The sequence below is a fragment of the Trachypithecus francoisi genome, unplaced genomic scaffold, assembly GCF_009764315.1.
Source record: "Trachypithecus francoisi isolate TF-2019V2 unplaced genomic scaffold, Tfra_2.0 Lachesis_group20, whole genome shotgun sequence".
NCBI classification, from domain to species: domain Eukaryota; kingdom Metazoa; phylum Chordata; class Mammalia; order Primates; family Cercopithecidae; genus Trachypithecus; species Trachypithecus francoisi.
The window spans coordinates 55,941,769-55,966,632 of NW_022681466.1; the positions used below are offsets into that span (position 1 = coordinate 55,941,769).

General features: G+C 39.8%; 1 protein-coding gene across 4 annotated transcripts in view; it reads left to right on the forward strand.

The window, feature by feature from the left end:
• Window positions 1–24,864, forward strand: part of EFCAB5 (EF-hand calcium binding domain 5) — a 180,989-nt gene that overhangs the window by 106,264 nt on the left and 49,861 nt on the right. For 3 of the 4 annotated variants that reach the window (XM_033184403.1, XM_033184401.1, XM_033184402.1), the window contains exons 9-14: window positions 11,619–11,718; window positions 13,746–14,717; window positions 16,789–16,866; window positions 16,965–17,057; window positions 18,578–18,792; window positions 20,771–20,927. In XM_033184403.1, the coding sequence (XP_033040294.1) occupies window positions 11,619–11,718; window positions 13,746–14,717; window positions 16,789–16,866; window positions 16,965–17,057; window positions 18,578–18,792; window positions 20,771–20,927 (1,615 nt within the window). Of the gene's footprint in view, window positions 1–11,618; window positions 11,719–13,745; window positions 14,718–16,788; window positions 16,867–16,964; window positions 17,058–18,577; window positions 18,908–20,770; window positions 20,928–24,864 lie in introns of those variants that run through there. The other variant, XM_033184404.1, reaches the window with a different exon arrangement.

The window sequence follows — 24,864 nt, forward strand, 5'->3', positions numbered from 1 at the left end:
TTCTCTTAGATTGCTGGTAGGAATTATACAACCACTTCAAAAACAGTTTTGACAATTTCTTATAGAGTTCAATATACACTCCCCATATGACCTAGCAATCAGCAATTTCTCTCCTAGATTATACACCTAGGATAAATGAAATGAAAGAAATTAAATCATATAATTAAAACTAAAAGACTTATACATGACTGTTTTTAGCAGCCTCATTCTTTAGCTTTAAGCTGGAGACAACCCAAATGTCCATTGACTTGTGGATGGATAAACAAATTGTAGTATATTCACATGATGGAATACTACTCAGTAATAAAAGAGAATGAACCACTGACACAATAACACTGATGAATCTCAAAAATATTATTCTAAGTGAAAGAAGCCTGAACCAAAGAATTCGCCATTATTTTATTTATATAAAATTATAGAAAAGGGAAAAGTAATTTACAGCAATAGAAAGCAGATCAGTGGTTTCCTGGGACCATGAGTGAGGGGACTGATTAAGAAGGGACATAAGTGGCCAGGCACGGTGGCTCACACCTGTAATCCTAGCACTTTGGGAGGCCGAGGCAGGTGGATTGCTGGAGCTCAGGAGTTCAAGACTAGTCTGGGCAACATGGCAAACCCCCTTCTCTACTAAAAATACAAAATATTAGCCAGATGTGGTGGCACGTGCCTGTGGTCCCAGTTACTCAGGAAGCTGAGGCAGGAAAATCACTTGAACCCGGGAGGCGGAGGTTGCAGTGAGCCAAGATCGTGCCACTACACTCCAGCCTGGGCAACAGAGCTAGACTCTGTCTCCAAAAAGAAAGAAAAAAAGAAAGAAAGAAAGAAAGAAAAGGAAGGAAGGAAGGAAGGAAGGAAGGAAGGAAGGAAGGAAAGAGAGACATAGGGAGCTTCTGGGGATGATGAAAATGTTCTACAGCTTCACTGTGGTGGTACACATGAGTGTATACATTGTCAAAACTCATTGAACTATACACTTAAAATTGGTGCATTTTATTGAATCTGTACTTCACTAAAGTTGATTTAAAAAGACAAGAATGGTCTGGGCACAGTGGCTCGCACTTGTGAGGGCAATATAGTGAGACCGCCTCTCTACAAAAAATAAACAAAAATTACCTGGGTATCGTGGTGCATGCCTGTAGTCCTATATACTCAGGAGTCTGAGGCAAGAGGATCAATTGAGTCTAGGAGTTCAAGACCTGCCTGGGCAACATAGTGAGACCTGATCTCTACAAAAATAAATAAATACATAAATATATAATAAAATTACAAATAAATAAAAATATAAAAATTAGCTGAGTGTAGTCGCATGGCACCTGTAGTCCCAGGAGGCTGAGGCAGGAGGATAGCTTGAGCCCAGAAGTTAGAGGATATAGTGAGCTATGATCATGCCACTGCACTCTAGCCTGGGCAACAGAGTGAAACCTTGTCTCAAACAAAACAAAAACAAAAACGAACAAACTAATCGATAATGATAAATATCAGAATAATCACCACCTTTGGAAGAATTATTGACTAAGAAATAGTAACGGAGCCTTCTGGCAGTGATGAAAATGTGCTATGTCTTTATCCAAGTGTCAAACATTCAGTGAGCTAAACACTTAGGGTTTGCATACCTTGTTGCATATTTGTTACTCCTTAATGAAAATTTTCTTAAAAATAATCACTTGGCCGGGCGCAGTGGCTCAAGCCTGTAATCCCAGCACTTTGGGAGGCCGAGGCGGGCGGATCACGAGGTCAGGAGATCGAGACCATCCTGGCTAATATGGTGAAACCCCGTCTCTACTAAAAAATACAAAAAACTAGCCGGGCGACGAGGCGGGCGCCTGTAGTCCCAGCTACTCGGGAGGCTGAGACAGGAGAATGGCATGAACCCGGGAGGCGGAGCTTGCAGTGAGCTGAGAGCTGGCCACTGCACTCCAGCCTGGGCAGCAGAGCAAGACTCTGTCTCAAAAAAAAAAAAAAAAAAAAAAATCACTTATGGTTGCTTGGGATGAAGTGCCTATTAAAGGAAAAGCTTTTGCTGCATTTGGCCATAATTACAATAGTGATGACCCCTGGGGTTGTCAGTGGGTGGGCTTCATCTCACAGTATTAGAGAGGTTATAGAAAGTAAAAGACACGCTCAGGACTTTAAACTCTCAGCTCAAGTTGCAGTCAGAAAACCTGATCATTATATAGAAATCTCTATTTCTTGTAGCTTCAGGGCAAATATGGATGAAAAATCAGCCCCCAAATAAATGTGACAGAATCAAGATGCAAGTTGAATTCACAGACTTGCCAAATCTTTTACATAAAAGTTAGCACATTAGAAAATAGATGAGACCCTGAAATTTGGAATAGTTACATATGGGTGGACTCGGAGGAATCTGAGACTTGAGCCACAATTCTCCCTAAGCTTTCCTTGGCAGGAGAAGCAATACCTTCTCTCCTGTCTGAGAATATTAGCTTTTCTTTCCTTAGAGATCCTTTAATAATTTGCTTTGGGGCAATTAGTTTGCAAGGAGATGTCTGTTTTCTTCACGATCCACCTGTACAACATTCATTGCCTTTAAATCCAAAATTGGAGTCTGATCTCAGTATTTCTCCAGGAATACTAGTTCAAAGTCTGTCTTGAAAGATGAGTGTTGGTACTCCAACAGATCAGTAAGTTTTTGCTAATTTCTAGCAGCAGAAAGCTGGGTAATATGTGTGGGAATTGATTATAGTATTTTCAGACTAAGAAGGATAGATATAACTTTGGATTGCCTCAAATTTATCAATATTGGTATACTTTGTAGTATATACTTAGCAGTAATATTTTTGGTATCTGGGAATAGTTTTAACAATTTTATTGGTAGATTAAATAAAACCTTGACTCAAAGATAGCCTACATTCAATGAGGTTGAGATGCCAGAACCTTCTTGGCTTACTATACAGAAAGAAATCTCAAGGCTTTCAAGATTTCTGAAATTGATTTTTCATATGTAGCCTCTATATGTGCACTTCTACCATATTGCCCAGGACAGCCCAAATGACATTCCCTTGAGAAATAACTAAAGAAATTAACGAGGGGGAGCACCAACAAAACTAAAAAGTTCTATGGTAGCTGTCCTGGGGACAATGGTGAGAGTTACTGTCACTGAAGTAAACGCTCTAATTTCAAGGGAAATGATTGTCTTCTAGAGTGACAAAAGATACATGACATTTAACTATCAGAGATGAGGCCCACTAGTCAAAGTTAGTGCTCATAAGTATAATTAATCATGGTATTTTGATTCAATCTCAAAGATCCAAGGCCGTATTTTAACGGATCCAGTTTGTATAGGACTCACACTGTGGCTGGTTCCTGAATATATACTTGGAATTACCATAATAAGTAGTGGGAGTTAAAGTGGCCATCTGAATGTTTTCTTGGTGATTACAGTTTCCTTAGGAATTAAATGGATATAATACCTTCTAAATTATTACTGGATCTACTTACAGAAAAGCACTAACTATAGGTCCAGAAACATGAGTTGAGATACCACAATGGAGAATCCCAGTCTCTCACCCAGATGTCAGACTTAAGTCAGATAGTATACCCAGAACTCTTTGGTTGAAGGGAAGGTTGGGTCTCTTGGGGAAGAATTCTACAAGACTTCCTCAAGTATATATCATAGATTTTACTCTAGGCTTTACTCAAAGGGCCCGTAGCCATTTATTAGGGTGAATATGCATTGGCAAAGGAATATCACAGACTCAGGGATTACCAGATACTTATTCCAAGTTAACATCAATTCCTAGGATCCCAAAGCACTCCCATGGGCCACTGGGTAAAGTTAGGGTGTATAGATGTCAGACAATAAATGCTATTTTGGTCATATGTCACAGGCCCAATTAATCTATGGACTTAGCAAATATGGTTATTTCTGGTTCTTGGATGTTTAATTGGAATAGACACACAGCAACCAATAGAATCTTCACATTTGTTCTCCATATTGGGAACTGAGGACTATTATGGTAGGAAGGACCTGGTATTATGGTAGCAGAAACTGCTGAACTTTCCCTATCTGCCAGAATGTTAAAAAAACAAATACATGGCCGGGCGCGGTGGCTCAAGCCTGTAATCCCAGCACTTTGGGAGGCCGAGACGGGCGGATCACGAGGTCAGGAGATCGAGACCATCCTGGCTAACACGGTGAAACCCCGTCTCTACTAAAAAATACAAAAAAACTAGCCAGGAGAGGTGGCGGCGCCTGTAGTTCCAGCTACTTGGGAGGCTGAGGCAGGAGAATGGCGTAAACCCGGGAGGCGGAGCTTGCAGTGAGCTGAGATCCGGCCACTGCACTCCAGCCCGGGCGACAGAGCAAGACTCCGTCTCAAAAACAAAAAACAAAACAAAACAAAAAAACCAAATAAATAAGCAGATAACAAAAACAAAAAAACTCCACAGAGATAGATATGAAAATATATAAAGGATTCAGGGGAAGTAATCCTCTCACATTCTTATCTAATTTTCCTGTTTTGTCTATGTAGAAGGTGGAGGATACATGTTTTTTGTTTTTCGTTTTTTTTTTTTTTTTCTTTTGTGAGACAGTCTTACCCTGTCGCCCAGGCTGGAGTACAGCGGCACGATTTCAGTTCACTGCAACATCCACCTCTTGGGTTCAAGCGATTCTCCTACCTCAGCCTCCCAAGTAGCTGGGACGCGTGCCACCATGCCTTCTAATTTTATGTTTTTAGTAGAGATGGGGCTTCACCATGTTAGCCAGGCTGCTCTCAAACTCCTGACCTCAGGTGATCCGCCTGCCCCAGCATCCCAAAGTGCTGGGATTACAGGCATGAGCCACTGCACCCAGCCTACATCTTGAAGAATGTAGATTACTGTGGTTCTATTTATGTGGCTATTCCAGGTGTGGAATCTTTACTGAACCAAACTGATATAGCTCTCTCATTCACAACAACTATTGGTCTGGCAAATGCTGTTTTCTCTAGAGAAGTTTACAAGGACCAAAAGAAATTTGATTTCACCTGTCAAGAATAGCAATACTTTTCACTGCATTGTCTTAGGGCCAAGGCAGTTCTTCTTTTCTCTATTGTAATCTAGTATACATAGACCTTGATTGTATTGACATATCACAGAACATTACGTAGGTCCATGATATCCATCATGATGATTGGACTTGATTAGCTGAAAGCAGCATTAGATGCCTTGGTAAAGTAGCATTAGATGTCTTGGTAAGACAGCTAATGTGTGTCAGAGGATGGGAGATAAGCCCCATAAAAATACAGGTTTATGGTCTTGTTAACATTTTTACTTTGGGAGGCCGAGGCGGGCGAATCACGAGGTCAAGAACTGAGACTACCCTGGCCAACATGGTGAAACCCTGTCTCTACTAAAAATACAAAAGTTAGCTGGGTGTGGTGGCATGCGCCTGTAGTCCCAGCTACTCGGGAGGCTGAGGCAGGAGAATTGCTTGAACCCGGGAGGCAGAGATCACAACTCTGTCTCAAAAAAAAAAAAAAGAAAGAAATTTTAGCAGTCCAATAGTTCCAGGTGTAGGGTAAATTGTTGTGCCGTGTGCCACCTACCACTAAAAAAGAGGCACAATGCTTATTGGATCTTTTTTATATTTTAAAAACAATTGTTTCCACATTTGATGTGCTGCTTTTATGAATTAACTGAGCACATTTGTGTGTGTTACTTTTTTGCATTAAATGAGCCATCAGCTTCCAGAGTGGGTCCCAGAGAAAGAAAAGGCTTTGTAGGCTTTTCTAAACTGCAGTGCAAAAACTCTTCTTTACTTTGTGCCTTATTATATAGAAGATCCTACAGTATTTAGAGGGAATATGGCAATTTGGAATTGCATTTGGAGTGCTGTAGCAATTCAAACAATAAAATCATATTGTAGTTCCCTTGAGTTTTGGAGCAAAGCTCTGCCCTCTACTCAAGTTTGTGATTCTCTTTGAGAAAGTCCTCCTGTGTGTTTTTTTATTCCAATAATTCATAAAACCGTATACTTAGGTTTTGTGCACTTCTCTGTTTATAGGGTATATATATATATTTAAAAGGTTTAGTTAAAAAAAATTTAGATGGGAAAATAAAGGTTCAAATATAGCAAAAATAGTTACAAATGAAAAACAAGTGGGGGAGAATTTCCCTGATTTTTTTAACTTTTATTTAACTAATTAATTAATTTTATTTATTTTATTTTATTTATTTTTATTTATTTATTTTTTTATTATACTTTAAGTTCTAGGGTACATGTGCACAACGTGCAGGTTTGTTACATATGTATGCTTGCGTCATGTTGGTGTGCTGCACCCATCAACTCGTCAGCACCCATCAATTAGTCATTTATATCAGGTATAACTCCCAATGCAATCCCTCCCCCTTCCCCCCTCCCCATGATAGGCCCCGATGTCTGATGTTCCCCTTCCCGAGTCCAAGTGATGTCATTGTTCAGTTCCCACCTATGAGTGAGAACATGCGGTGTTTGGTTTTCTGTTCTTGTGATAGTTTGCTAAGAATGATGGTTTCCAGCTGCATCCATGTCCCTACAAAGGATACAAACTCATCCTTTTTTATGGCTGCATAGTATTCCATGGTGTATATGTGCCACATTTTCTTAATCCAGTCTGTCACTGATGGACATTTGGGTTGATTCCAAGTCTTTGCTATTGTGAATAGTGCCGCAATAAACATACGTGTGCATGTGTCTTTATAGCAGCATGATTTATAATCCTTTGGGTATATACCCAGTAGTGGGATGGCTGGGTCATTTGGTACATCTAGTTGTAGATCCTTGAGGAATCGCCATACTGTTTTCCATAATGGTTGAACTAGTTTACAATCCCACCAACAGTGCAAAAGTGTTCCTATTTCTCCACATCCTCTCCAGCACCTGTTGTTTCCTGACTTTTTAATGATTGCCATTCTAACTGGTGTGAGATGGTATCTCATTGTGGTTTTGATTTGCATTTCTCTGATGGCGAGTGATGATGAGCATTTTTTCATGTGTCTGTTGGCTGTATGAATGTCTTCTTTTGAGAAAAATTTTATTTTTTGAGACAGGGTCTCACTTTGTCACCCAAGCTGGAGTGCAGTGGTGGGATCTCGGCTCACTGCAGCCTCCACCTCCCAGGCTTAAGCCATCCTCCCACCTCAGCCTCCTTAGTAGCTGGGACTACAGGCGTGTGCCACCATGCCCAGCTAATTTTTTTATTTTTCGTAGAGATGGGATTTTGCCACATTGCCCAGGCTGGTCCAAACTCCTGAGCTCAAGTTATCTGCCCACCTCAGCCTCACAAAGTGCTGGAGCTACAGGTGTGCACCACCTGCCTGGACAGCTTTTATTTTAGACTCAGGGGTACTTGTATGGGTTTGTTATATAGGTAAATTGTGTGACATGGGGGTTTGATGTACAGATTATTTCGCCAGTCAGATAATAAGCACAGTACCCTACAGGTAGTTTTGTGACGCTCTCCGTCCTCCCTCCGCTGACCCTCAGGTAGGCCTCGATGTCTGTTCTCTTCTTTCTGTCCATATGTACTCAGTGTTTAGCGCCCACTTATAAGTGGAAACATGTTGGTATTTGGTTTTCTGTTCCTGTGTTAGTTCACTTAGGATTATGGCCTCCAGCTCCATCCATGTTGCTGCAAATGACATAATCTTATTCTTTTTGTGACTGCATAGAATTCCATGGTGCATATGTACCACATTTTCTGTTACTTTTTTTTTTTTTTTTGGAGACAAGGCCTTTCTCTGTCACCTAGGCTGAGTGTAGTGTGATCACAGGTCACTGCAACTCAGACTCAAGCGATCCTCCCACCTCAGCCTCAGGACTAGCTAGGACTACAGGTACATACCGCCACGCTAGGTAATTTTTTCTGTTTCTGTAGAGATGGTAACTCACCGTGTTACCCAGAGCTGCTCTTGAACTCCTCAGCTCAAGTGATCCGCCCTCTTCAGCCTCCCAAAGTGTTGGGATTACAGGCATGAACCACTGCGCTTGGCTTGTACCACATTTTCTTGATATGGTCTACCATTGGTTCATATTTAGGTTGGTTTCCATGTCTTTGCTATTGTGAATAGTGCTGCAGTGAACATACGTGTGCATGTGTCTTTATGGTAGAACAATTTATATCCCTTTGGATATATACCCAATAATAGGATTGCTGGGCCAAATGGTAATTCTGCTTTGAGTTCTTTGAGAAATCACTGAACAGTTTTCACAATGGCTGACCTAATTTACATTCTACCAACAGTGTATAAGCATTCCCTTTTTTCTGCAACCTTGCCAGCATCTGTTATTTTTTGACTTTTTAATAATAGCCATTCTGACTGGTGTGAGATGTATCTCATTGTGGTTTTGATTTGCATTTCTCTAATGATGAGTGATGTTGAGCATTTTTTCATATGCTTGTTGGCTGCGCATATGTCTTCTTCTTTATCTTTTTTTTTTTTTTTCTGAGACGGGATCTCATTCTGTCATTCAGGCTGGAGTGCAGTGGCACGATCATGGTTCACTGCAGCCTCAACCTCCTGGGCTTGAGCGATCCTCCTACCTCAGCCTCCCAAGTAGCTGGGACTATAAGCCACGCCACCAGGCCCAGATAATTTTTGTAGAGATGGGGTTTCACTATGTTGTCTAAGCTAGTCTCAAATTCCTGGGTTCAAGTGATCTGCCAGGCCTCCCAGAGTGCAGTGATTACAGGCACCAGCCATGTATGTCTTCTCATGAAAATTGTATATTCAGGTCGGGTGTAAACAGAGTAAACAGACAAACAAACGGGAGATAGTTTATTCTGCTGTGCAGGAGCTTATTTTTAAAATAAACTTAATTAAAATAGCTTTGACTTTGGTACTGGAATAGACAAATGAATGGAACAGAATATTAGATCTGGCATCAGACGCAAGAGCATGTGGGAATTTAGTATATAACGCAGGTGGCAATATAAATCATTGGGAAAAGAAGTAATCAATGAGTTGTGCTAGGACAATTAATTTTCCATATTGGGAAAAATATAAAAGTAGATTCCACCCTCATTAATGAGGAAAAGTGAGTTCTGTCTAATTAGAAACCTAGATGTGGAAAACAAAATTTTTAAAATTTTAGAAGCAGCCAAGTGTGGTGGCTCATACCTGTAATCCCAGCGACTCCTGCTGAGGCAGGAGGATTGCTTGAGTCCAGGAATTTGAGGATGCAGTGAGCTATGATCATGCCACTGCACTCCAGTCTGGGTTACAGAGTGAGACCCTGTCTCAAAAAAAAAGAAAAAAGAAAATTTAGAGCATATATTTGGAACTTAAAATGGTTTGTGCTTATTTGGAGTATTCCTTAGGAGCATTCCTTAGTGAGACCCTGTCTAAAAAAGTTTTAGAAGCAGCCAGGCGTGGTGACTCACACCTGGCTGCTTCTAACATTTTTTAAATTTTATTTTCCACAGCTAGGTTTCTGATGAGATAGAACTCACTTTTCTCATTAATGAGGGTGGGATCTACTTTTATGTTTTTCCCAATATGAAAAAGTAATTGTCCCAATATCATTCACTGATTTTTTACTGTATATCAAAAAGAAATGATTTATATGTTTGACTACCTCAAAATTAATGTATATCCTCAAAATTAATGGATAACATTGATATGGCTAAACTCACCAAAAGTTAAATTGAAAGATAAGAGATAAACTGGGGAAAAATATTTGCTACGTAAATAAAAGAATGGTCATTCTCAAAATTTTACAAATCCATAAGAAATAGACAACTGGGTGGGGCGCAGTGGCTCACCTCACACCTGTAATCCCAGCACTTTGGGAGGCTGAGGTGGGCGGGTCACGAGGTCAGGAGATTGAGACCATCTTGGTTAACACAGTGAAACTGCATCTCTACTAAAAAGACAAAAAGTTTAGCCAGGCGTGGTGGCAGGCATCTGTAGCCCCAGCTACTTGGGAGGCTGAGGCAGGAGAATCGCTTGAACCCGGGAGGTGGAGGCTGCAGTGAGCCGAGATCGCGCCACTGTACTGCAGCCTGGAAACAGAGTGAGACTCCATCTCAAAAAAAGAAATATGCAACTGGTCCCAACTGAAAAATGAGAAAAGGATATGAAAAAGCCATTCATAGAAGATGAAAAACCCAAACATATAATAAGCACATGAGAATATATTAAATCTCACTAGTAATCAGGGAAATGCAAATTAAAATAATGATACCATTTTTATCTATCAGATTAGAAAAAATAATAAACTCTAATAATATCAAGTATTGATGTAGATATGGAGAAATAATACTGTCATTCAATGCTGGCAAGAATGTAAATTGGTATTAACATTTTGTGAAGCAATTTGGCTATAACTAATAAAGTTGAAAATGCATATATTATACAATCCAGTAATTCCACCTCTAGTTATTTACCCTATAAAAATGTTTGCATATGTACACAAGGAGATGTGTATAAGGATATCCATCGCAGCATTATGTTAATATCAAAATACTAAAAATAATGAAAACGCCCATCAATAGAGGAGTTTTTTTTTTAAATTATGGTGTTTTCATATTACAGAATGTCTTATTGCAGTTAAAAAGGATAAAATATATTTCTTTACAGATATGAATTAGATCTCAATGTTGAGTAAATAAAAGCAATTTGAAGAAAGACATATGTACTATATCAGGTATTTTTTTTTCTTTTTTTTCTTTTTAGACGGAGTTTTACTCTTGTTGCCCAGGCTGGAGTGCAACGGCATGATCTCTGCTCACCGCAACCTCCGCCTCCTGGGTTCAAGTGATTCTCCTGCCTCAGCCTCCCAAGTAGATGGGATTATAGGCACCCGTCACCATGCCTGGCTAATTTTTGTATTTTTAGTAGAGACAGGGTTTCTTCATGTTGGTCAGGCTGGTCTTGAACTCCCAACCTTAGGTGATCCACCCACCTCAGCCTCCCAAAGTGCTGGGATTACAGGCATGAGCCACCACGCCTGGCCGATATCAGGTATTTTTGTTTTTGTTTTTGAGACAAGGTCTTGCTCTGTCAGCCAGGCTGGAGTGCAGTGACATGATCATAGCTCACTGCAAATCAAGCAATCCTCTGGCCTCAGCCTCTGGAGTAGCTAGGACTACAGGTGTGCACCACTATGCCTGGCTAATTTTTTACTTTTTGAAGCAATGGGGGTCTCACTGTGTTGCTATATCGGACTTTTTAAAGCACATACACAAAATGTTAACAATCATTATTTCTAGGTGTTGGGAACACATGTGTTAATTCTATCATTTTCTATATTCTATTATTAAAAAGTTTTTCAAAAATAACAATGGAAAAAGAACAAGTAGGGAGCAGTTAATTGTTTCAAGTGACATACTCAGGTCAGGTAAGATAAGAACTGAACATTATACATTGGATTTAGCCATCAATAAGTCAGTCACAAATAGTTCTTAAACATTTACTAAGTAGAGGTCATTTTGACATGTCATAGAATGAGAAAGTAGAGTATAAGCCTAAAGGCAAGATACAACTTTCCTGATTTTGATGCTGCAGCTTTTACTTACATGATAATGATTGTTGTGGTGGTAGTGATGATAAAAGCTTCAATAAGCCACGTTGCAACTGCATAAAAATCTTAAATCTCCTGTAACAACTAATCACAAACTTTCTTCTTTGCTTAGGTAGGGTTTTTGGATCGGCAGAGGACATTGGCCTTGCTGGAATTGTTCTATGACCATAGTTCACAAATGCTTAGGAGTTTACTTCGAAACCCACGACAATGTAAGTGCCACTCAGAGGGAGTATGTTCAAGCTGGAGTGTCACTTGATATGTACTGATATGATACACTGATATGATAACACAAGATTATTCTACCACCATGGAATCCCTTCACATAATAGCTCCTTTGATCATGATAACTGTATCTAGTTGTTTGTTCCCTCCACAAAATTCACTCTTCATCACAACTAGATGTATTTTTCACCACAGTGCAATACTCAAACATTTTATATCAGAACTCAGTGAGAACTCAATTTTAAATTCATGCAAATGAAGAAATGCTCTAGTGACAGTCTGAATGTTTTGGAAATTAAGTTGATAATGGTAATTCCATTTTATCAACCAAAAAAATTTTTTGAGACAGAGTCTTACTCTTCTTGCCCAGGCTGGAGTGCAGTGGCATGGTCATGACTCACTGCAGCCTCAACCTCCCGGGTGGGAGATGATTCTCCCACCTCAGCCCCCTGAGTAGCTGGGACTATAGGTGTGCACCACCATGCCCAGCTAATTTTTTGTATTTTTAATAGAGAGAGGGTTTCACCCTGTTTCCAAGGATAGTCTCAAATGCCTGGGTGCTGGGATTATACGTGTAAGCCACTGCACCCAGCCTGGTAATTCCATTTTTAATACCCAACTTAAAATTATAAGATTTATAAGAATAGTATTTCCTTTTCCCAAGCATTTTTACTTGTATACCTTTACTTATACAGTAAAATGTCCTTTTTATGTTATTTCCAAGACAAATAGAATTGTGGGGTTTATTTTTATTTTATTTTACTTTTTCAGAGATGGGGTCTTGCTATGTTGCCCAGGCTGGCTTCAAACTCCTGGGATCCAGCAATCCTCCTGCCTCAGCCTCCAGAGTAGCCAGGACTATAGGCATGTGCCACTATGCTCAGCTTTTTTCATTTTTTTTTTTTTTAAAGAGAAGGTATCATACTGGCTGAGTTTCTCAAAGAATGTCTTTTTTTTTTTTTTTTTGAGACAGAGTCTTACTCTGTTGCCCAGGCTGGAGTGCAATGGCGTGATCTCAGCTAACTGCAACCTCTGCCTCCCGGGTTCAAGCGATTATCCCTGCCTTATTCTCCCAAGTATCTGGGATTACAGGTGCCTGCCACCACACACAGCTATTTTTTTGTATTTTTAGTAGAGACGGGGTTTCGCCAACTCCTGACCTCAGGTATCCACCTGCCTTGGCTCCCAAAGTGCTGGGATTACAGGCATTGAGCCACCACACCTGGCCAAGAATGTCAATATTTTATTTTTGTGTGAAGATTTATTACTTGGATACTTACAAATCTGTGGGTGATATACTTGGAGTATTTCTGAAAATTGTGACAATCACAATTTTATAGCTTACCACTACTGTTTTGGGAGAAACAGGAACAGTCTTGTGGCATGATTTCCACTCTTTATAGTACAGACACCAGGGTTTTACTGTTGTTGTTTAACAGTGGGATTCTGTGAATACTATCCAGTCTTTCCCTAGTATTCTGTTCCAGGTGCCCACATAAGTTGTAGAGAAAAATAACTGAGGAATGAAGAACAAAGAAGCGGGAAAGAGATAGGGGGGAAAATGAATGCTGGAAAAACATAGCCTCAGTGAAAGATTGTCATGGATAAAGACTTGCTTTTTATATTGCAAATATTGAAAATATATTTGAGATGAAAGATGTGTCCCCTTTCCCATCCCTATGCGATGCTTATTGTAGGGGACTACAAAGGTAGAGGACAAATTCTATTTGCCTTGGCAGTCTAAGCAACACTCCAAGTAGCAAAAGGAGAATCCTGTTTATTTCCAAAATCACGCCTTTTAGGAAGGGATGATTTCTAACTTAGTAGTATAAGTTATTTTGGATACCTTTTTAATTTTTATTGTGTTGCAGCCAAAGATAACTGATATTTATTTAGAGCAATAGGTCTGTATTACAATCTCTGTGCTCAATGCTTTTCTTTGCATTAATTTAATAGCTCTAATTCTGCATTATAAGATCAATGGTTTAAGTGAATATTTTGTTTTCTGCATTAGGGCCATTCATTGAATTTGAAGAGATAAACTTGACTGAGTTGTGGGGAGACATGGATAATCAGAAACACATTTATGAAGGTTTTGACGAAGTGCTCTTAGAGATGAATACATTACTTTCTGCAAAACATGCTAGCAAAACCCAAAGTAAATTATTAGAAAGTCCAGATCAACCTAAACTTGATGAACAGAGAACATCAACACCACCACCAAACCCACCAGAACAGTGGAGAGGAGTAACTGCAGAACAAGGACCACAAAGAATTTCAACTGAAGAACAAGGCAAAAAGTCAACTGCAGAACAAGAACTGTACACAGAATCAGTAATAGAACCAGGAACCCACACAGAGTCAACTCTAGAACAAGAGTCAAGTAGAGGGTTAGTAACAGAACAAGAAATACACAGAGAGTCAGCTACAGAACAAGGACAGCAAAAAGGGTCAATAGAAGGACAAAGACCACGCAGAGTGTCAGTTTCAGAACAAGGATCAAGCAGAGAGTCAGTTTCAGAACAAGGATCAAGCAGAGAGTCAGTTGCAAAACAAGGGGTACGCAAAGAGTCTATTGGAGAACAGGGGGCACGCAGAGAGTCAGTTGCAGAACAGGGGTCACGCAAAGAGTCAATTGCAGAAAAAGATCGAGGCAAAGGGTCAGTAGCAGAACAAGGATCACGCAGAATGTCAACTGCAGAACAGGAATCACTCAGAGAGTCAATAATAGAAGAACCATACCAAAAATCAGAACAAGCACCTTATGGAGAGATAATTTTAGAAGAGCAAGAAAACTCAACTTCACAATCAAGAAAAGATAGTATCTTAAAAAGTACAAAATATGGGGAGCCTATACCCTCTGAGTACATTGAAGTCCCTCTACAGGAAAAGAGGTCTTGGGAACAAGCATATGAAGAGGAAGTATTCCTGAGTTCTGAACTGCAAGAGGAAGTTCCAACATTAAGTAGAAAAGATCACTTTTCAGGTAGTAATGCAGTTCTTCTACAACATCGGCTCCCTGTTTCTTGGAATGGTTTTTAAAGTCTTTTCAGAAAATACTCATTTAAGTCAGAATTTTTTTTCTGGCATATCAGGTCATGCAAACCTTAGGCATATTTTGCTGCTCAACATGAGTCTAGACCTTGAACAATAATCAATTAAGTTAATTACATTCACCAGTGAAATGCAAGCCAGAATGTCTCTATTGTCAATTTACATATAATTTCCATTGTACTAGAGTATAGAAGTGTTTTTTTTTTTTTTTTTTTGAGACGGAGTCTCGCTCTGTGGCCCAGGCTGGAGTGCAGTGGCGGATCTCAGCTCACTGCAAGCTCCGCCTCCCGGGTTCACGCCATTCTCCTGCCTCAGCCTCCCGAGTAGCTGGGACTACAGGCGCCCGCCACCTCGCCCGGCTAGTTTTTTGTATTTTTTTTAGTAGAGACGGGGTTTCACCGTGTTAGCCAGGATGGTCTCGATCTCCTGACCTCGTAATCCACCCGTCTCGGCCTCCCAAAGTGCTGGGATTACAGGCTTGAGCCACCGCGCCCGGCCGAGTATAGAAGTGTTTTAACTGGGTTTCTGGAAAGGTAGGAGAAGCCCTTTTGTTTTAAATGTAATGTCTGATACCAGAAACCACTTTAAAAATTTTCTTTTATTTCAACTGTAAATGGGTCTTACTTTCTTCAGTTAAATATAAAATATATGTTCTAGAAGAGTTTCTGAAAGTCATATTTAAGACAGAATGCACCCTGCATTTCAAATATTTATTCTCATGTCTTTGGTCAGAATTTAGGCATACAGTAGTTCTCCCTTATCCATGGTTTTGCTTTCCACAGTTTCAGTAAACCGCAATCAACCACAGTCAAAAAGTATTACATGGAAATTCTAGAAATAAACAATTCATACATTTTTAATTGTGCACCATTCTGAGTACTATAATGAAATCTTGCACCTTTTGTTCAGTATGTCCATGTTGTCTATGTTACCTGCTCATTAGTCACTTAATAGCTGCTGGATTATCAGATTGTCATTATGTTGCAGTACTCTTGTTCAAGTAACCCTTATTTTACCTAATAATGGCTCCAGTCACAAGAGTAATGATGCTGGCAATTTGGATATGCCAAAGAGAAGCCATAAAGTGCTACCTTTGAAGTGAAAAGGTGAAAGTTCTCAGCTGGGCACGGTGACTCATGCCTGTAATCCCGGCACTTTGAGAGGCTGAGGCAGGTGGATCACTTAAGCCCAGGAGTTCAAGACCAGCCTGAGCAACATGGCAAAACACCATCTCAAAAAAAAAATTAGCTGGGCATAGTGGCATGCACCTGTAGTCTTGGCTACACAGGAGGCTGAGGTGGGAAGATCACCTGAACCTCAGGAGTTTGAGCCTGCAATAAGCCATGATTGCACCACTGCACTCCATCCAGCCTAAGCAACAAAGTGAAACCCTATCAGAAAGAAAAGAGAGAGAGAGAGAGAGAGGAAGGAAGGAAGGAAGGAAGGAAAGAAGGAAGGAAGGAAGGAAGGAAGGGATGAAAGTTCTCAACTTAGGAAAGAAAGAAAATTGTATTCTGGGGTTGTTAAAATGTACAGTAAGAACAAATCTTTTACTTATTAAATTGTGAAGAAGGAAAAAGAAACTCATGCTAGTTTTTCTGTCACGCCTCAAACTGCAAAAGTCTATGTACTATTTGCAGTTTCAGGCATTCACTAGGGATCTTGGAACATATCCACCCAAGGATAAAAAGGGGGCTACTGTATAGTAATACCTAGGTGTGAGGGTGGCTGGGAAATATAGCCCTCATTCTGCACGGCCAAATTGGATACAATAATAGCTTTTGCTACAGAGCTGCTTTCAACAATTCAAGTTATTAACTTATTCACTGTGGTTGATTACAACACTACATATATGGGAAACTACTTAGACACTACATATATGGGAAACTACTTAGAGTTTTTCGTGTTCTATATGCAAGGCATTTCTATCACTTATTAACCTTAGAATAGCTAATGGAAGATGTAATGTCTAATTCATAAGCATTTTCATTTGTACCTTTTAGAAACTACAAAAAAGAAAGTTCAGAAAGACAAGTGCTGTGAACCCAAGTCCCAAAAAATAGAAGGAAAGTCATGGTCAGGTAACTCCTCATTTAATCCTCCTTTCATTTATACCCTAGAGCAAAAATACTGTGAAAGTGAAGTTTGATTGGCTACGTTATGGAATGTGTTTTTACAGGTGAATTTTTTACTTGCAACTGGAAAATGAAGTATGTCACATTTGAAGATGAGGAACAGGCAAACTTAATCTATGGTAACTCCAGGTTCACAGGTACATGTTAACAATGAAAGTAGGAAGAATAGATGGCAGTCCAATAGATGGATTTAATTTACTATGCTACTCGATGATAAAGACTACATTTAGCTAAGGCAGAACAGGAAGGTGTTCCTTGCATTATTTTGTCCGTAAGCTGGTGAATCTAAATAAATACCAGATAGATGTATTTGGTGGTGGTGTACTATTGATGGTGGCATGTGCTATTGATGAATGCTCTTCTGCTTTGAAACTTATCATATTAGTATACATTTTTTAACCATGATATGACCCTACCACTACTTTAAAGCTATAATCTAAGCATACAGAGAAAATCAGATACTAGATACTAAAACTCAATAGAAATCATTTCAGCTATGCCTTTCCCTGGTAGGGCCACATCTAAACATATGAGACAAGTGAAAATCTTATCTTGTTTTTGAAGATTTACAAAGAAAGATCTACTCAACAGAGCAGAGTAGTTTCTGGCTTTCAGACAAAGCATGTCTTTAACAATGATTGTTCCAAAAGCACTCATATTTCACTAAAATCCTATTATATTGTTTTGCCTTTCACATCAACAAGTTGTAGAACTAAATTAGATCAAGATTATCTTCTTCCTACCTGCAAATTTTTCTCTCATTTAAGCCTCAAATAACAAACTTTCTATCCTCAAATTTTCTGGTGAAAATGCATGGCATTGGTCAAGCTCTTGCAGTCTGCTAGTTCATGTTGTTCTTCTTAGTCATCTTTATATCAGTTTTGCTTTATCAATGTATATAAAAATTGTGAGTAATCATTTGTTTGAGTCACATCAAATCTCATATAGAAGGGCATGAATGATTGAATCAATGAATAAATCAAATGGAAGTCACTTTGCTGACATTTTATGAAATATACTTCATATTATACTATTGAGCTAAAAGGTAAATATATTAGTCAAGACTCTTGGAGAAAGGAGTTGTGGTGGTGGTATTTAGTAATTTATTTAACTAGAAAGTTCAGAGTGTAGCTGTTTTCAGGCACAACTAGATTCAAAGGCTCAACAATAGCAACAGGATACTGTCTGTCTGCCTCTGAGCCCTGTTTTTCTGTGTCATTTTCAATTTGAGACAAGTTTTCTCCATGCTGTGACAAAAATGGCCATGAAAGCATCTCTAAGCTTATATTCTACTAGTTCAGCAATCAGAGTACAAAAAGAATGATTCGTCCCTAATAGTTCTTCCAAAAGTTCTAAGGCTAACTCTCATTGGCCTATAGTAGGTTACATTGCTATCATATATGAATTGTTAGCCAGACGTATATCACATGACCATCCATGGCACCAGAGTGGGAGGCACAGTATGACCTGACTCATCTGAGCTGACAACGGAGAGATGTTTTTTCCAAAGAAAAAAGGAGGATGCTGCCCTCATGAAGGGAGCATGGATTCCTGACAGGCAAAAATAGCAGGTATTCATTACAATAGGCACTCATTTATTTTCCCTAACTGAAAGACTTGTTCACTTTACTACTTGGTAATGTTTCCTGCTTGACAGATTTACACTCAATTATCAGAAATATTCAGTCTTGCAAGGAGGTAAAAGGCAGAACTGCCTTCAATGGAGTTTCATTCAATCTGCTCCAGTTTGTGCAACTCCTGGAGACATTTGTTGGTGAAGACGCTCCCTTGAGTGTCAGCGAGACTCTCACCTCCTTTTTTAAGGAGGGCTATGTTGAAACAAAACAAGAGAAAATGAATGCCTTAGAACAGGTGGGTAGTATTATTTATTAATGATACAAATGAGGTCACTATTATAAGTAAATCTCTCAACCTCAATTGCTCCTGATATGGCTCATGTTAAAAAATGTACAACCGGGCTGGGTGCGGTGGCTCAAGCCTGTAATCCCACCACTTTGGGAGGCCGAGACGGGCGGATCATGAGGTCAGGAGATCGAGACCATCCTGGTTAACACTGTGAAACCCCGTCTCTACTAAAAAATACAAAAAACTAGCCGGGCGACGTGGCGGGCGCCTGTAGTCCCAGCTACTCAGGAAGCTGAGGCAGGAGAATGGCGTGAACCCGGGAGGCGGAGCTTGCAGTGAGCTGAGATCCGGCCACTGCACTCCAGCCTGGGCGACAGAGCGAGACTCCGTCTCAAAAAAAAAAAAAAAAAAAAAAAATGTACAACCAAACTGATCACTTTATTTCAACAAGCATAGCTGTTAAAGATTCTATTTTATCATCAAATATTCTAAGATCACACCCCAATAATAATTCTAAGATCACACCCTAATAATAACATGATTGCTCCTGGCAGGAGATGGTTTACTGTACAGCTGTATTCTTTCTCTGAAAGTTGAGAAGCAGATATGGATATATGCAAAATATATGCAAAGATGTGTGTGTGTGCATTATATGCCTGTGTGTGAGTGTCTTTATGAGTACACACACCTGGGGTATGATTATGGCTGAGTATATATTTTTACTCATGAGCACCCAGGTAGTACATATTTCCTAAGAACTTACTACTTACTTGGGTGACACATTAGCTTATATGAACAATTTCTTGTCTCTTACATGAAATATGTAAATACTTTCACTAAGCTTTTTCAGTAGTCATCAGCCTTATGAGTCTTTTCAGCCTAATTCTAGACAATTCCCTTTACCTTCTCAATTCCAGTTCCTCCTACTTAATCAAAAGGTATATATTCATTTTATTTTTGCATTTAAATCTATCTAGACATTAATTCAATTACTATCTCACTAATATAATTAGCCTAGTGAAAACTCTAAAAGATAAATAAAATTAATGTCAAATATAATCAATCTTAAATATAAAAAAAGAATTTTTAAAACACAGCCATTTTTCATTATTTAAACACTGCCATTCATTCCCCTTCACTCAAAACATATCCCTTAGGGCCAGGTGCAGTGGCTCATGCTTGTAATTCCAGTGCTTTGGGAGGCTGAGGAAGGAAAATCTCTTGGGCTCAGGAATTTGAAGTTACAGTGAGCTGTAATTATGCCACTCTATTCCATCCTGGGTGACACAGCAAGACTCTGTCTCTAAATAAAAATAATAATAATTTTAAAATCCCACTAAGAAGTCAGGCAGAGCACTCTGTGTATTTATCACATTCCTGAACAACTAGAGAAAGAGTGGAAAAGAATGGTCAAAGATTCTTAAGGTTTGTAGAAGAAATTTGCACACACACACACACAGAAAGATTCTTAAGGAATACTAATGCAGAGAATGCCTGTTGTTGTTCTTTCTCTTCAAAGCCAGTCAAGTTTAGCAGTGGGAGGTTGTATACCAACTTTAGTTGACACTAATGTTAATAAGTTCTGATAACCCCCTACCATGGGACCAAACAAGAATGTCTGTTTTGTTTTGTTTTTGTTTTGGCCTAGATGTAAAACAGAGAAATGGTATTTAAAGGATTAAAATTAATCACTGCATTTTCTTTTCTAAAAAATTGAAAAAAAATTTTTTTTAAGACTGAGGTCTCGCTATGTTGCTCAGGCTGGTCTCCAACTCCCGGCCTCAAGTGATACTCCTGCCTCAGCCTCCTGAGCGGCTGGATTTACAGACATGCGCCACTGCTGAATCACTGCATTTTCCGTTAATATCATGCTTAGCCCCAAAGTAAACCTGTTTTAATGAAAGATGCTGGACTTTTTTTTGGAATAAACACTAGCACAATGAACATGTATCTTCTGTGCTTTATTATCTTGTTTGTATCCTAGTTTAGCCAAAATGCTTTCCAAGTCCGACGGAGGCTTCTCCTAGAAGCCATCTTTCAGAAGTGGGACAGTGATGGCTCAGGCTTCCTGGATCTGAAGGAAGTTGATGAACTCTTATGCACATACAAGGAGGGAATGGAAAAAGAATCTATGAAGAAAGGTAAAATATAAGAATGTTCTTATTTAAATTGTGGTAATTAAGTTGGCTTCAAGTTTCCCAGTACACATATACAGTTAAATACTGGTTATGCTAAAACCACGAGATAACCCTTCATGTCTCCTACTATAGCTATACATTTATCTTATTTATTTTTAATTTCTAAAAATAGAGATGGGAGTCTCACTGTGTTGCCCAGGCTGGGCTCTAATTCCTGGGATCCAGTGATCCTCCCACCTCAGCCTCCTGAGCAGCTGTAACTACAGGCACCTGCCACTGTGCCCAACTCTGGCTCTAATCTTTTAAGTGGAAAATAACAAGTGTTGGCAAGGACGTGAAAATATTAGAAGACTTATGCATTTGTCAGCACAGTCAGAAGTAGAATATGTTGCAGAATGCTTTGTCCAAAATCTTAAATCTATATAGTTAGATTCCTTCTGTATACCTGGCTACTCTCACTTTTAAGATTAAAAGAAGCCAAGCCATTCCACAGTTCTGCTTGTTCTCTCTTCTTGTTTTATCTCTTTGTTTTCACTGGCTTACAAATTTCTCTTCAATTTACTAACTTCTTATTCTCCTTAGTGACTTTTTATGTATTATATTTTTCTCTTATGACCAATATTTACCAGTCAAAAGCCACTAAAATTCTCATTCCAGTATGATAAATTCCTTTCTTCATTTTATTAGATCTTAATTTAAATTATTTTTCTCTTCACTGGGTTTAAAGATTTAGCTGGCTAACTTTGGTGTCCCAGATTTTCAGTTTTTAAAGTATATAGTAAACAAGGGAAAGAACTGTCAAGATTAGTTAAGTTCTTCAGCCCTTTCAAAAATCATTGTATTGGTTGAGCTTCAAATGTTCCTAAGTTTATCGATTGTCATGTTCTCTTCAGTAACTGTGTCTTCTACAAACTTTACATTATACTACCTGGCTTGTCTTGTGATATATCCAAAGAGAATTTACTTAATGAAATTCCAAAAGGCATAATGATGTGATTTTCACTTATAAGATGGGCAAATTTCGTAACACAAAGCCACATCCTACAGAGAACACTAGACAGTAGTTATAGCAGCTGCGTTCCAATACTGGATCTTCACTAAATGATTCTGTGATCTTTCGCAAGTTCCTTAACCTCCATAGACCCAGGTCTCCTTGTTTGTAAAATGAAGGCTTTAGATATGATGAATCTTAGAATTTAAGGAACCTAAGGGTAATATTATAAGGAAGTCCCATATATTAGATGATATGGAATCCAATTACGTGGAATTATATGGAATCATATATATGAGTAAGGTATAGCAATAGGGACAGATAGATAGCATAAAATATGAAGGATTAAGCCCAGCAAATGAGAACAAGGACAGCAATGAGGAGGCAGAATCTGCTGCCAGATAAAAATGTCTGCAAACAAGAATAATTATTCTCTCCAAGGGCAGGCTTATACAAAATGACTCTCAATAAACACATATTGGTAGCCATTTGGTCTGAGGAGATGATTGCTGAGCTGATGGCAGTATGGAAGAAGAAAAGCAGATTTATCTTCTTTAAAAAGGAAGAAGATTCTAAATTTCAAGCATTGCTAATAACTTATTGGCAAATCTTCAAACAGCTCTTTTGTTTGCTTGTTTTGCTCTACTCTTATTGCTTCTTTGTCCAAGATTTAAAATTGGGATTTAAGTAGCATAAAATCATAGGATTGGAAGTTTTTAGAAAGATTTCTGCTGGTGTCCTCAAAATGGAAGATTTCTTTTTTTTTTTTTTTTTGAGACAGAGTCTCGCTCTGTCGCCCAGGCTGGAGTGCAGTGTCCGGATCTCAGCTTACTGCAAGCTCCGCCTCCCGGGTTTACGACATTCTCCCGCCTCAGCCTCCCGAGTAGCTGGGACTACAGGCGCCCGCCACGTCGCCCGGCTAGTTTTTTTTTTTTTTTTGTATTTTTTAGTAGAGACGAGGTTTCACCATGTTCGCCAGGATGGTCTCGATCTCCTGACCTCGTGATCCGCCTGTCTTGGCCTCCCAAAGTGCTGGGATTACAGGCTTGAGCCACCGTGCCCGGCCAAAATGGAAGATTTCTATATGGAAGAGGAAACTTGAAACTTTTAGTCTGTCATCCCCCTTCCCCCCCAACCTTTTTTTTAGAGACAAGAGCTCACTCTGTTGCCAAGGCTGAAGTGCAATGGTATAATCATGGCTCACTCCAGCCTCTATCTCCCAGGTTCAAATGATCCTCCCATGTCAGCCTCCTGAGTAACTAAGACTATAGGCTGTGCCACCATGCCTGGCTATTTTTTTTAAGACAGGGTCTCACTATGTTGCCCAGGCTGGTCTTAAATTCCTGGGCTCAAGAGATCCTCCTGCCTCAGTCTCCCAAAGTTCTGGGATTACAGGTGTGAGCCACTGCACCCAGCCTCATTTCCCCTTTTATTCCTGTCTGATACAACCTAATCTTTTTCGGCAGAAACATCAAATAAAAGCTATAGAACATGTGACCTGTCTGCATTGTTGAATTTAATGGAATAAGTAATTTTTTCTCCATTACTTTTCATAGGATAGCTATTAACATTATTGGGTTTGCCTTTTAATTTTCTATTTGAATGACTAAATTTGCTTTAATATGTTCATTTCTATTTCAGTAGGACATTTAACTCTTTTATAATTAAAACATTTTAGAAACATTTATTTTGGTGACGTCAGCAAGATGGCCAACTAGAAGCCCTTAGGGCCTGTTTCCCTCACAAAGACAAGCCAGAACAACAAATAACAACTACATTAAGAAAAATAACTGAGGGAAAGTGCCATCTTGCCTCAGAGGAGTAGCAGAAATCCTAGTGAGCACAGAAACTCAAGATGGCCACATAGAGAACAGAAGGCAATGCCAGGTCTCCACTACCCCATCCGCCAACCAGGATCAGGTGGGAACTGGGAAGAACTTCTACCTATGAAGTGAAAGTAAGCAAAAGGATCCCAGCAGTCCCCATCAACACCTTGGACACCTACACAGCTCACTACTGGGGTCCCCTGCAGTCATCACAGGCATTAAGCCCAGCTGAGGGAGCTGCCTCTAGACCACGTACCTGTGCTCTCCCCAGAGAAGAAGCTGACACAGTGCCCTGACCCTTGCGGCACATGTGGCTACTGCACTACACCAACTTGGGATTGGAACTACAGCTGGAGTGTGTCTTTCTCAGGGGTGAGTAGTCACGACACCCCTTCATCCCTGGGGCTAAGCCACCACCAAACCACCTCAGGCCAGTGGCCCAGCATCCCCAAACGGAGCTGCAAGCACTCTTCCACATGAGGCCAAGTGGAGGTGGAGTCACTCCATCTACCTCTCCCCTCATTCCCTGGGGCCAAAGCTGAGACAGTACTTTGCCTCCTAGAAAAACAATTCATTGGCCACTCAAAGCAGTCATTCCTCCTCAGTGCCTAAGTTGAAGAAACTCCCTGCATCCCAAGAAATAGTGCCTTGGCCACCCCCAGCCCTGAACTGAAGCAGCACATTGCCCTCTGGGAATTGGTACCCTGGCCAAACTGAGCTGCTACACAACCCAGTGCTGAGTTGATGTCGTAACCTGTGTCCCAAGGAAACAGAGCATTGGCTGAACTAAGGAACTCTGCCTTACAGTCCAAACAACTCTAGTACCTGGCTTCTCTGGAGCTGTACTAGACCCCTAGAGCCTGAGTGGCTGAAATACCCCTCTCCCTGGGAAGTGGAGTCACTGCTATTCTTTTCCTTGTACTCCCTAAGGCCCGAAGAACAGCTGTGTTCTGCCTTTCTGGGTTACTTGCTGCCACTGTATCTGGTCTTACAGTGTCTTGGATAATGCTGAACCCCACCATTCCATGGTCTTGTGTCACTACTACACAGTGCCTCATGCCCTGAGACCTGAGTTGCCTTTGAGTTTTATTTGTTTAGGTTCCCATATTGCAACCATATCCTC